General features: G+C 38.6%; 1 protein-coding gene across 2 annotated transcripts; it reads right to left on the reverse strand.

Moving 5' to 3' along the window:
* Nucleotides 1–2,745: 2,745 nt before the first annotated feature.
* Nucleotides 2,746–9,035, reverse strand: pax1a (paired box 1a). 2 transcript variants are annotated; one of them, XM_036210084.1, is made up of 5 exons: nucleotides 5,521–9,035; nucleotides 4,411–5,040; nucleotides 3,646–3,779; nucleotides 3,156–3,369; nucleotides 2,746–2,888 (listed from the first exon to the last, which is right to left on the reverse strand). In XM_036210084.1, the coding sequence occupies exons 1-5, from the start codon at nucleotides 5,522–5,524 to the stop codon at nucleotides 2,869–2,871; spliced, it is 1,002 nt and encodes a 333-aa protein (XP_036065977.1). In that variant the 5' UTR covers nucleotides 5,525–9,035; the 3' UTR covers nucleotides 2,746–2,868. The 2 variants fall into 2 exon arrangements, with proteins under 2 accessions (XP_036065977.1, XP_024127680.1); XM_024271912.2 differs by having other exon boundaries at nucleotides 2,746–2,892; nucleotides 5,521–5,897.
* Between the last annotated feature and the right edge of the window lie 2,022 nt (nucleotides 9,036–11,057).

The following is an 11,057-nucleotide window of genomic DNA, read 5'->3' on the forward strand; positions in this document are numbered from 1 at the left end:
GTTTAGCCATTTCACACCTCATTTAAACCTCATTTTTACACCAGTACAAAAATGTATTTAGCAGCCGCATAGAACAATTTCAGAAAAAAAAAAATAGATTTTTAAGACACAAATCTATTTATTTGTGCATTGTTCCTCCTTTTTGTGGTACAAAAATCGCTCAGCGGGTTCAGTGTACTGCTGTGTTGGAGGTAAAGAAAACAAATCATGCAGAACCCATGCATTTTTTCCCTATTAAAAAAAAAGTATCAACCACGACCCTTTGAGGTTGCACCTTTTGCAAAAATATTATTTTGTATCTCTCTGAGTCAATTTTGAAACAACATCTGATACGAGCCCACCTGCTGCCCCTTCAGCATATTGTCTGCTGAAGACTCAGTGGGGGGTATCACTTGCTGCCCTGATTGATGACCATAGGTCCCGTAGGAAGTAACCCCACCACCATGAAGGAGTGTTTTCCGAACCCCAAGTGGTATCCGGGAAAACATGAACGACTCCAGTAAGGGAGCGTGTGTACTCAAAGGCCATCTTAATGTTTGGATCGTCTGAGTCACTTGGGATTCTGCTGCAAAAATGGGAAAGGAATTGGCTTCTGCAGAACAGAGCTGATGCTGTTCGGATTCCAGACACTATCTCACAACCGGCTGTTAATTTGACTTTTCCTTAGCAACTAAAGTCAGATATGAAACCTTGTTTGCAACTTTGTTTGCAATAAACTCCTCACATGAAAAAATTCTGCATCGAATGAGAAAGGATCAGAAATGCAGCATTCCGTCTGAGCGGATCACTGCCAGAAATCTTGTCTTAAACTGAAACAGCAGCAGAATTAACGGAACAGAAAACAAAAAGAAATGCTTACAAAATCCAACCATTTTTGTACAGCAATCCTTAAATCATTAAACTTATACATGAAGTCAAGAAATTACAATTTTCTATGAACCCTTACAACTGTCACTCGTATCAATTAAAATGACAAAGGTTTTGCTTAAACAGTTATAATATGGGTTGAAATAGCAAAAAATAAATAAATATAGCAATAAAATGTGTAACTTTATTGCGCTCACATGGCAATATGCACCCTTCCCATACAAGTTTTTTTTTATGTAAAATTTGGATTTTTTTCTCATTTTAAGAATTATTATGTTTTCTGTCAGATTAAGATTTTTGACATGCGATGCAAACAAACAAAAACAAAACAAAAATCCTAGAAGCACATGGAATCAAGAAATATAATCATCAAAATCCCTTGCTACGTCGGCTGCGTTCCTGAAAACTAGAGAAAAGCTCAACAAAAACCAACCCGAGGCTCTCAACTAAACTTCTGGGAATGAACCGCTTTTATTTTACTGATACGGGAGGATTAGAAGTCACTGATGCGCTCTGACAGTCGTTGGTTTTGTTTTGAACGTCTTGAAAAATAGAAAAGACAGAGAAAAAATAGATAAATAAATAACAAATGTGAAAACCTTCATACTATTAAAAATAATGGCCTGCTTCTATACTTTTTCAATCACAACAAGGGCATCTTACATGAAAAAATGGGGACATTGCAAAAATAAACCAACAGCAATACTGAAGTGGAGCTTAAATCTTTTATAAATGCAGCCAAATTAGCAAAAGTAGCCCTTTCAGAGGAGGCAGGGTAAATAGATGTCAGATCACCCATAACAAGCCTGCTCTTATTAATGCTGCAGCCAATATTCAGGCCTATATGAGGAGCTGCGGTTGTACAAACAGGCTACAGGAATAAACAGTTTACATGTGGGCACAGATAGGGCAAAGCCTATAGGCCTGGATGGGAAAATCCCCGCACTTTGGATCAGATCCCCGAGGCTGCATGTGGGTGGATAAGAGCGCGCGCAGCTCTCCTGTGCATGCCGTTCATTAAGGTGTACGATCAGCCCTCAGATTTCCATGATGGCGGGTATCAATTACAATTCAGATAGCATCAGTGGAGGCGCCCAGCCTGTGGAGGGCTCCATGCCTGAGTAAACAAAATTATGTTTCCCACTAAATATTTGTCTAATCGTTATCGACATTTAGGGGGTTCAATTCCAAATAAAAAAAAAGCTCTCATACAGTTTTTTCGGGGCGTCAATTTATTTTGAAAGTGCAAAAACGAAACGCCGCTTTCAAAATAAAGCAAAAAAACAAAAGTATCTTAAAATTTAAATTACAAAAACGAATAAAATGAAGTGAAGAATATATTTCATGGCAACAGCTCCTTCTTACACCTCCATAACTTTAATAGCACACGGCAAAAATAAGCAATAAAATAAGAACAAAAATTGACTTTAAAGACAGCCTTTATTTTTTATATATTTACAAGAAATTATAAAAATATATAATTAAAGCTTTGGCATATATTTTTACATTTAGACAATTTATAACTTTTTGTTCACATCGTCAAGTCACTGCATTAAGATTATGGCCACAAATAGGGTTAAAATAATAAATTGAAAATGACTGAATAATTCTTTATTTACGCTAAAAAATTAATAATAATAATAACAATAACGACGGAGGGGATTTACAAAATGAATGTTTTACGCTGCAATCATGAGACACAGCTATATAAAAAAAACTATCAACCAGTGAGAAAAACACCGATACATCCAAGCAAGCTTACATTCAAATGGCCCAAGAACGACAAAAGCTTTACTGTATAGTTGAAAGGCAGGTGAAAAGACCTGTGTTTGACTGTCAGCCACAAACAAGCGGGTAAGTGTTCACACTTACTGTTGGAGCTGCTGAAATGAGTTCAGTTAAATGTGTCTGGTAATTAAGGCGTTAATAGTCCCGGTTATGATGATGAGGTAGCGAGACTGAGTCCGTGAACCCCGTTCAAGTCTTCATGCTGCTGTTTGCTCAGGGGACTGGGAGGTTTTCTATCTGGAAAAAATACAAAAAGAAAGAAAAAAAAGAAAGAAAATGAGGGATATGTCAAAAATATTCTAAACAATTTGTTAATTTAATTTTAGTTCCCCCCAAAAATAACTAAATTAATTATTATTAGTTATTATTATTATTTTACGCGTCACTCTTATTTTGAAAAAAACACCGCACTTCAATATTTATGCTCATTCTGAACGTAATAAAATATAATAATAATAATTTCAAAAGTGATATTTTACTTTGTGAAATGTAAAGAATACCTTCTCTGACTTGATGTTTGAAAGCCATGGGTGAGTGGATCTCTCCCGCGTGCATACTCATCCCGCTCCCCGGATGGGACAAGGCCGTGCTCTGTGGCTGCCAGTGGTGGTGGCCCGGGGCCACATAGCCGCCTGCAGGCCCGCTGTAGACCCCATACTGGTTGGGTGTCGAATAGGCACACGCCGAGACGTAACTGGACAGTGTCGAGGAAGGCTGCAGGAAGGCAGATAAGGCGTGGGAGAAAATGAGCAGAACCTCGGTTAACGGTGTGTGACAGTGACACGTGGTTTGCAGCATCGCTGCGCAAAGATGGCGTTGTTGGGTGTGGGTGCTGGGGGTGAGAGTGCGCAACACAGTGGAGATATTAAATAATTCCCTCCAGGAATTTCATGCGTAAAGCATCCACTTGTTTACATCGTTTTAAATCGGTGTTTTATTTTGAAATGTAACATTTTTACCCATCAACATCATATGTTTTTGTGTAATTACCTGCGCGTATTTTATGTCGGCATCAATTGCTGACTTGTCGATCCCATTGACCGTGTGGGGCGCAGGGAAAGCTGCTCTGTTGACGCTGCTCCACTCCTCCATCTTTGGGGGGTATCCATCCGTACCTGCAATAGCTGCAAAAAACAGAAATGTAAAAAACTAGCAATGGTAAAATAAACGTAACATATTAATTTAAGATCTATTATGTTACTGAATTGAAGACGGTTTAAAGAAAACAAACCCCACGCAAACGAGATTGCGCATTATCTGCTAATTTGGAACATTTTAAATAAATTAAATTATTTTTTAATAGGACAATATTTAAAAACATGAAGATATATTTTCAATTATTTCAAAATATCAGTTTGCCCAGCTGATTAATATTTTTTACATATTTATTTATAAAGGGATAAATAATTACTTTATTTGTCTTTTTGTATAATTGAATGAATGACTCCCTAAAAAATACTCGACCACAGTGCGACTTAACAGCAGTTTAAACGGGAGACCGGAAACACTTGAAGGATCAGGTTGGATGTAACAGGTGAGCAAGGTGTTTGCAAACGCATCACTCCATGAAAAGGCCCATTGAGAGTGGCCTTACTGCGTTCTGGCTGAACGCTGAAACGGAGGCCTGTATAACGTTTAATGGACGTATTCTTTTGCCTAAAGCCAGAACAGGTTATTTTGACTAATGTGGTGATTAATCACGCAGGAAAACACCGCAAAGTGGGAGAAGGAGACAAAATGCGGCGTTCTCCTCACCTGTGGGATCCATGAAGGCGCGTATTCCCAGGATGTTGCTGACGGTGTGCGGAGAAGGCCAAGCCCTGGATATGCTCACATGTCCAGGCGTCACCGGTACTCCAGGGGGGGTTCCCATTTTGGTGCTGGGGGGCGACATGGCGTTGGGGTAGGAATAAGGGTAAATGTGGTTGTAGGGGAGCCCGGCTTGCGCGGAGGCTTGCTTGCTGCTTTCATACTGGTTAGGCTGAGAGAGGTTCCCAATCTTGTTGCGTAAAATCCGGCTGATCGAACTAACAGACGGGACGTTGTACTTGTCACAAACCCCGTCTGCTAAAAGCCTGTCCCGAATCTCCCAGGCAAAGATCCCGGGGTCGTTCTGTTTGTATTCCCTGATATTTTTCACCACGTTCGGCGTCGTGACCCGGGGCTTGCTTCCACCGATGGCACCGGGCAATATGGAGCCAGTCTCGTTGTATCTCGCTAAGATCTTGCTCACGCAGCCGTGAGAGACTCGCAGCTGCCGGCTTATGTCGCAGGGTCTGATCCCGAGCTGCGCCAGCTCCACGATTCTCAACCGGATGGCATTGGGCAGGGGTCGCCCATTGACGAAAACGCCGCCAAGCTGGTTCACCTCTCCGTAGGTTTGCTCTGGAAACAAAAAGAATATTTAACCCCAGATGACCCAACACACTCACATAGATTTAAATGATCACTAAAACGTGGATTTAATTATTGCATCAAAGTCAGTATATATATTCTGAGGTCAGAGGGTTCTGCATGTCAGACCACACAGATTGGCAGCTACTTTAGTAAAGCTGCTAGTTTGCAACTGTTCAAAAATGTGCAAATTAACCGACTGGCCTTTCCTCCAGCACCCGTGCGCGCACAACAAAAACAATATTACAAATATGGCGAGTTTGAAGGACAGACATGGTAGAAATACCCCAATGGAGTGTCTTCATATTCATACCACACAACACAAATAAAACAAGTTGAAAAATCAACTGTACGCCTAAATCATTGCTTTTTAAGGATGACAAACGAATGCGCATTTTTGCTCTTTACGCAGGCGTGGTTACGCTTCCATAGCCTCCCTGCCACTGAAGCATGCAGACAGTAAGGGCTTACCCATTTGCCCGTATATTTCAGGAAATATAGGTGTCCCCTCAAATGGATCAGTGCGTCCGGGCGAAGTCGGAGAGCGAAAGAGGGGAGCGAGAAAAGTGAGTCCAAGAAGAAGGAAAACGCAAGCTCCTTCCAATCTCGTTCGGCTTCAACGCTCTCCCCTTCTTTATATTTTCGGAAGCAGGCGGCTACAGGGGCGCCGACGCGATCTTCATCCGATAAATGCAAATTGGACTTATCCCGGGGAGTCCGGAGTCTGCTGGAATTAATTTGACGCGTCCTCCACGTCAATCTTCGCTGTTATACGCCGAGCCCGTGCTCTGGTTTCATTGGTCGTCTCGAGCTGGAAAATGCTGTCAGCCAATACAAACCCCATCCGGTTTGGAGCCGTGCTGCCTCCTCTAATATTTTGCATAGGGGAAGTGGCAGAGAGGGAAACTTCTCATCCAACATGAAGCGCTCTGGTAAGAATTTACGCACCACGCGCGATGGATTTAAAGAGAAGAAAACTGCAGTCAATAATCTCAGCTGATCTTAAATATTTGCTAATAATCCGATTTTTTTTTTTTGCATTCATGCAGTAATTAAAAAATAGCCTTTTAGGTGAACTTGGACTTAACCAAAATGTTGCAACCACTTCTACAAATATGAGATTAAAAATTAAAAAGGATTTTTCCTTTAAATCCGACATTTTTAATTTATTTATCTTATTTATATCATTTGGATGATGATTTTTTCTTCCATTTGAGGGGGTATGGAAACTCCCTCATCACCAGCGTCTCTTCCATTTAACGCAGAGCATCAAAGATGGGAATGTTCTCATGTAATCGATAGGTTTGTAGATTGCAGAGCCCCCAGACTATAAGATATCGACTGGATTCCAGAGACGTGCATTATCACAGCATGTTTTCGGAGTTTCCTGTGCAAGTTTAGAAGGTATCGTTTATAAGCTCACAAAACGTTACTAGTAAAACTTTACGGTCGACCCAATGGTAACAAGGTGCAGGGTCCCTATCCCCCCACCCCACGCACACTCCCACCTACCCCACCCCTCCTCTCATTCTGCGTCTGCTGCACTCCACCATCCAGAACTTAGGACACATGGAAAACATTAGGCTGCTTGGGATAAAGCTATCAGGGTGCTCGAGAAGATCTCCTCAAAAACCGCCTTGATATAAAGGAAATATTTCATTTTTCTTCACCCATTTATTATTATTATTTTATAATTTCAAAACGCTGAGAATAATAATTCTGCGATGTGTATTTGCTGCATTTGCATGCGGGAACGGGAAGCAGGAACCTGCAGGGAAAACCGACCGTTTCTCGATTATAGAATCGACTTTTGGTGATGATATAAAAACTGAACCTCTTTGCATCTTTTATGTATCATCCTTGAATTCTGTCCACTTCTTGACTTGCAGGACTTCCCTCATCTGGACGCAACAGGAACTGCATCACACTGTCTGAACATTGTTGATGGATTTGTGCAAAAATAACTTTTTTCCCACTAAATACTCCCTGAAATTCCAACATTTTGGATATCAAAATGAGGTGCGTTCATGGACATATTTTGCACATTTTGCTTTACTTTGATAATCTATATTAATACAACATAATCTATAACTTTCTCTTTATTTTAGACTGTTCTATTGTTTTTATTGATTCTTTTTTTACTTAATGTAGTTTTATTGTATTATTATTTTAACAGAATGGTGCAGAGTCATATATTTATGCTTGATAAATTACCAATAATTGACAAACTCACAGCTGCAATATCATTGTTTTAAGGAAAAATGCAAAATCAATTGATACTTTTCTTGATTTTTTTTTATTTTATTTTTTTTTTGTTTATTTTTATTTTTGTGCTTAAATGTAACTATTGTCAAATTATGTTTTTTCCCACTAATTTACTTTGTCTAATAACTGTTGATTATCAATTTAGATTTATTATTTATTAATGAACTAGTTCACAATTGTTCAGGATTTAAATATTCCAACTTCATTAATTTTCACATAACAGAGCCATATTTTAATACTTTTTTAAAATTAATTTTTAGAAAAAAATATGCTTGTTAAGATTTTATCAGCATGTGAATGACTAGTTTGAGGGAAAAAACTGCGTGAGAAATTCAGTGATGCGGTGCCAACACTTTGCGTCGCCGCTTTAGCATCCGGTGCGTCTCTCCCCCGGCGCCTGGTGTTGTTTGTCTTGTGTGACAAACAACATCTCGTCCTTTTCCAGGATTCACAATGTGTTCACACCATACATGCCCTCATAAACACCGCAGATCAAACACAAACACCAAAACCTCGGCTACATTTCTTAAAACTACAATTTAAATAAACTTTATTTTCATTCCTCTCACGCAAAGGTCACTGCAGCTGGGATCCATAAAATTATTACGCACTGGAATAAAAAAAAAACATTGAAAACGAAATAAGTTAGAGGATTAAAAAAAATGTGCTTTTTATGACTGAAGCACGACGTTGACGCATGTCCAAAGCGTTTTTGTGTTTAAATTTGGTATCTTTGGAGCAAAATGATTGCTTGACAACTAATTCTAAATTAAAATTAATAAATTTTTTCCCACTTTTGTGCATTTTGATGCAACGCCTGCCTCTACTAATGATTGTAAAAAGAACACTTTGGGGCTTTTCATGACGAAAAGGAAACTGGACGTTTATTTTGTTGAACTTTCATGCGCTTTTCAGAAATTATCCGTTTAGGCGATTTTTCAATTATCCAAACCCCCCAAAACGCGCGTAAAAATTCTCTCCAAATCTCTCTAAGATCAGCCTCAAGTCAGTTCATCCAATCGACACCTGACGCCCGCAAGGTGCAACGACCCCAGACGGTAAATATTGGTGTTGGTTTTAAGTGTCATCAAAGGATAAACTTCTTCGAGTGTGCTTTGCCTTAAAAGTCTTAAGTCGAACTTAAAGTTCTATTTTTCATGATTTCAAATGGACCGGGGATGTGAGTTTCAGCTTGAACTGGCTGTTTCAGAGAGCTGACTCTAAACTGATTTCACGTTGTTTGAAAAAAAAAAAAATGAACTGGAGACATTTTGCGCGCACGCGTATGCGCGCACCTGCTCTTCTGGGGGGATGCTCGTGCTTTTTGAGCATCTCATCTCCAACAATGTCATAAATGCCTCACTTTTCAGTAAAATCTGAACCGTGGCTCTGTATAGCTTTCCAATTATTCTTTTTCATTGAGTTGAGGGGTTTTCTCAACTGTTAAATGAAGCATGCTTTTTGTCCAAGTGTGTGTGTGTGTTTTATTTGATTTAGTGTCTGTTAGTTTAGTATTCCAAGTCCTCAGTATGGAAATTATTAGACTAGACTCAGTTTTCCTGCATTTACTTAGCCAGCCTGGCCTGTAAAATTTCAGAAAGTATGCAGGAAAAGAATATTTCTGTAATATTTCTATAAAATCTTGAGGCTACAAGTGCCCCAAAGAGCTGAGGGCACTGAGTGGCCATTCATTTGAAGATTATATGATGTGGATTCTTATAAAGGTTTTTGTCCAAAACACTTGTTGCTAAGTATTTGGAAAGACTGTCCTGTTGAAAGGCAATCAGGCTCAGCATGTACGGAGCTCACAGAGGACTCCTAGGTCAACAAATAAAGTTTGCCCACTCCTATCTGATCGTGAGGTGCTGATGTGTAGTTTCTTTGTGCTCCTGCTGGTGAGGTTCTGCTAAAAACAAGGCTTGGAAGGCAGAAAGCTCAGTTCTTTTATAGGCTGGGACCCACTCGGAGCTGGAGAACACGTCTAATGAGGGTGCAGCAGTGCCATGTGAGACAGGGCAGCTTTTAACAGGACGGATAATTGCTTGTGAGCGTCACTAAACTTGTCTCACATGTCTTTGTGTTCTGAGTTTAGTTCTAATTATTACATTAAGCGAGCTGTCTGGAGATTGGGCTTGTATTTTTGGTGGGGAAAGAAGAAAAACAATGAAATGTGACTCTGTTTTGAAGGTGAGGGAGATGCTTGTTTGTTAGAATTTTCTCGCAAATAAAACCCTTTAAATCACAGGTCTGACAGTCATTTCAAAATAAAATACAGCTTTAAAAAAGAGCATGTGCATTTGCTTCGATCATTAGAATTGAAACTAATCATTAATTGTAAAAATAAACAAATAAAAATGCAGAAAGCTTTAATTTCTTGACAACTTCTTTTTATCTTCAAAATTTTGCAAGCGATCTTCTATTTTAATGCATAAACATGAATGAATAAACATGAGTTGGTTGTTGGATCAAAGATGATTTCACACGTGAGGATGATTGTTGTTAAAACCACAGAAAAAAAACTTACTTTTTTACAGAAATGCAGAAACATTTTTCAACATTTAAACAAAATATAGGATTTCATAAACAGTAGCATGAATAGCATCAGTATTAGTAGAAAGTGTATTTTTCTACCTTTTTAAATATCCTTCTGTCTTCTGAAAAATACATTTTACTTTTGTTTCTGGGACAACCCAGTGCAATTCCATTGATTTGACTCTTCTGTTGACGCTTAATAAGAAAAGTCAGACCACAGCAGTGCAGAGATGGATAATGGGTGCAAAGAACAACACACCATATGAGTTTTTTATTTTGCTGCATTTACAAAAAAAAGAAATATACTTCTTAACTTTGCATCAAAACATAAAAGGGAATCAATCTCATAATTCAAAAGAAGACAAACCTCATAGATTTACAGGTAAAACTATGACACTTAGGAGGTTTTCATTCAAACTTTGACATGTAAAGATGAACTTTTAAAACGCAATAAAATGATTTACAAAATATTGCTTTTTGTTTTCATACAACAGTTTCCACCTATTATCTTGTTACGTCCAAGTCAGAGCCGTCGCTCTTAGGTTTCTGGGTAAACTGGGCAGGTGCTTCTCTTTATATGACATTATGCGTTGAATCATTGACAATTTTGAATCATCATTTCAATATATATATATTAACCTGACTAACTGTGGAGCTAAAGCATCCAGAGAAAATACAAACACAAAGAAAACACAGGAACAGCTAGTGAGCCTCACAGGATCATGTATGTATCATGTTGAAAAATACAGTTGAGGGCTGAACAATCAGTCACCCTAAACATATGGAAGTTCAGTCTCTATGTATTTCACTTCCCTTAAATAAGCAAAAACAGCGTCATCTGGATTGATGCAGCTGCTTTTGGAAAACTCTGACCAGAATATAGAAAGTAGGGATAATCTGACCAAAGAAGTCATCAAAAAGGACAAGTTTCCACAAATCAACTTGATTCATAAAAATAAATAATTTAGAATAAAAATAAATAAATAAACTGAATGAACAGCATATATGTTTAGGAAGTAAGTAAATGGGATGTTGGCCCTAATTTGACCTGTTGATCTCTGAGAGGAACACAGAACTACATTTTATTGTATCTATTGTCAAAAGCACAATTTATTAGAAGGGACAATCATCATGTACTATCATGTACTTCTTTTTTCTTTACATTGTTTTCTAGATTTAGAAGCATCTCAATGCCAGTTCACTTCTTTTGT

Source organism: Oryzias melastigma, linkage group LG22 (assembly GCF_002922805.2).
Source record: "Oryzias melastigma strain HK-1 linkage group LG22, ASM292280v2, whole genome shotgun sequence".
NCBI classification, from domain to species: domain Eukaryota; kingdom Metazoa; phylum Chordata; class Actinopteri; order Beloniformes; family Adrianichthyidae; genus Oryzias; species Oryzias melastigma.

Coding starts and splice junctions, on each gene's coding strand:
- pax1a (XM_024271912.2), bottom strand. Junction 3,780..4,410: donor CGCCTTCATGGATCCCACAG/GTGAGGAGAACG, acceptor TGTTTTTTGCAG/CTATTGCAGGTACGGATGGA. Junction 3,370..3,645: donor CCGACATAAAATACGCGCAG/GTAATTACACAA, acceptor GCCTTCCTGCAG/CCTTCCTCGACACTGTCCAG.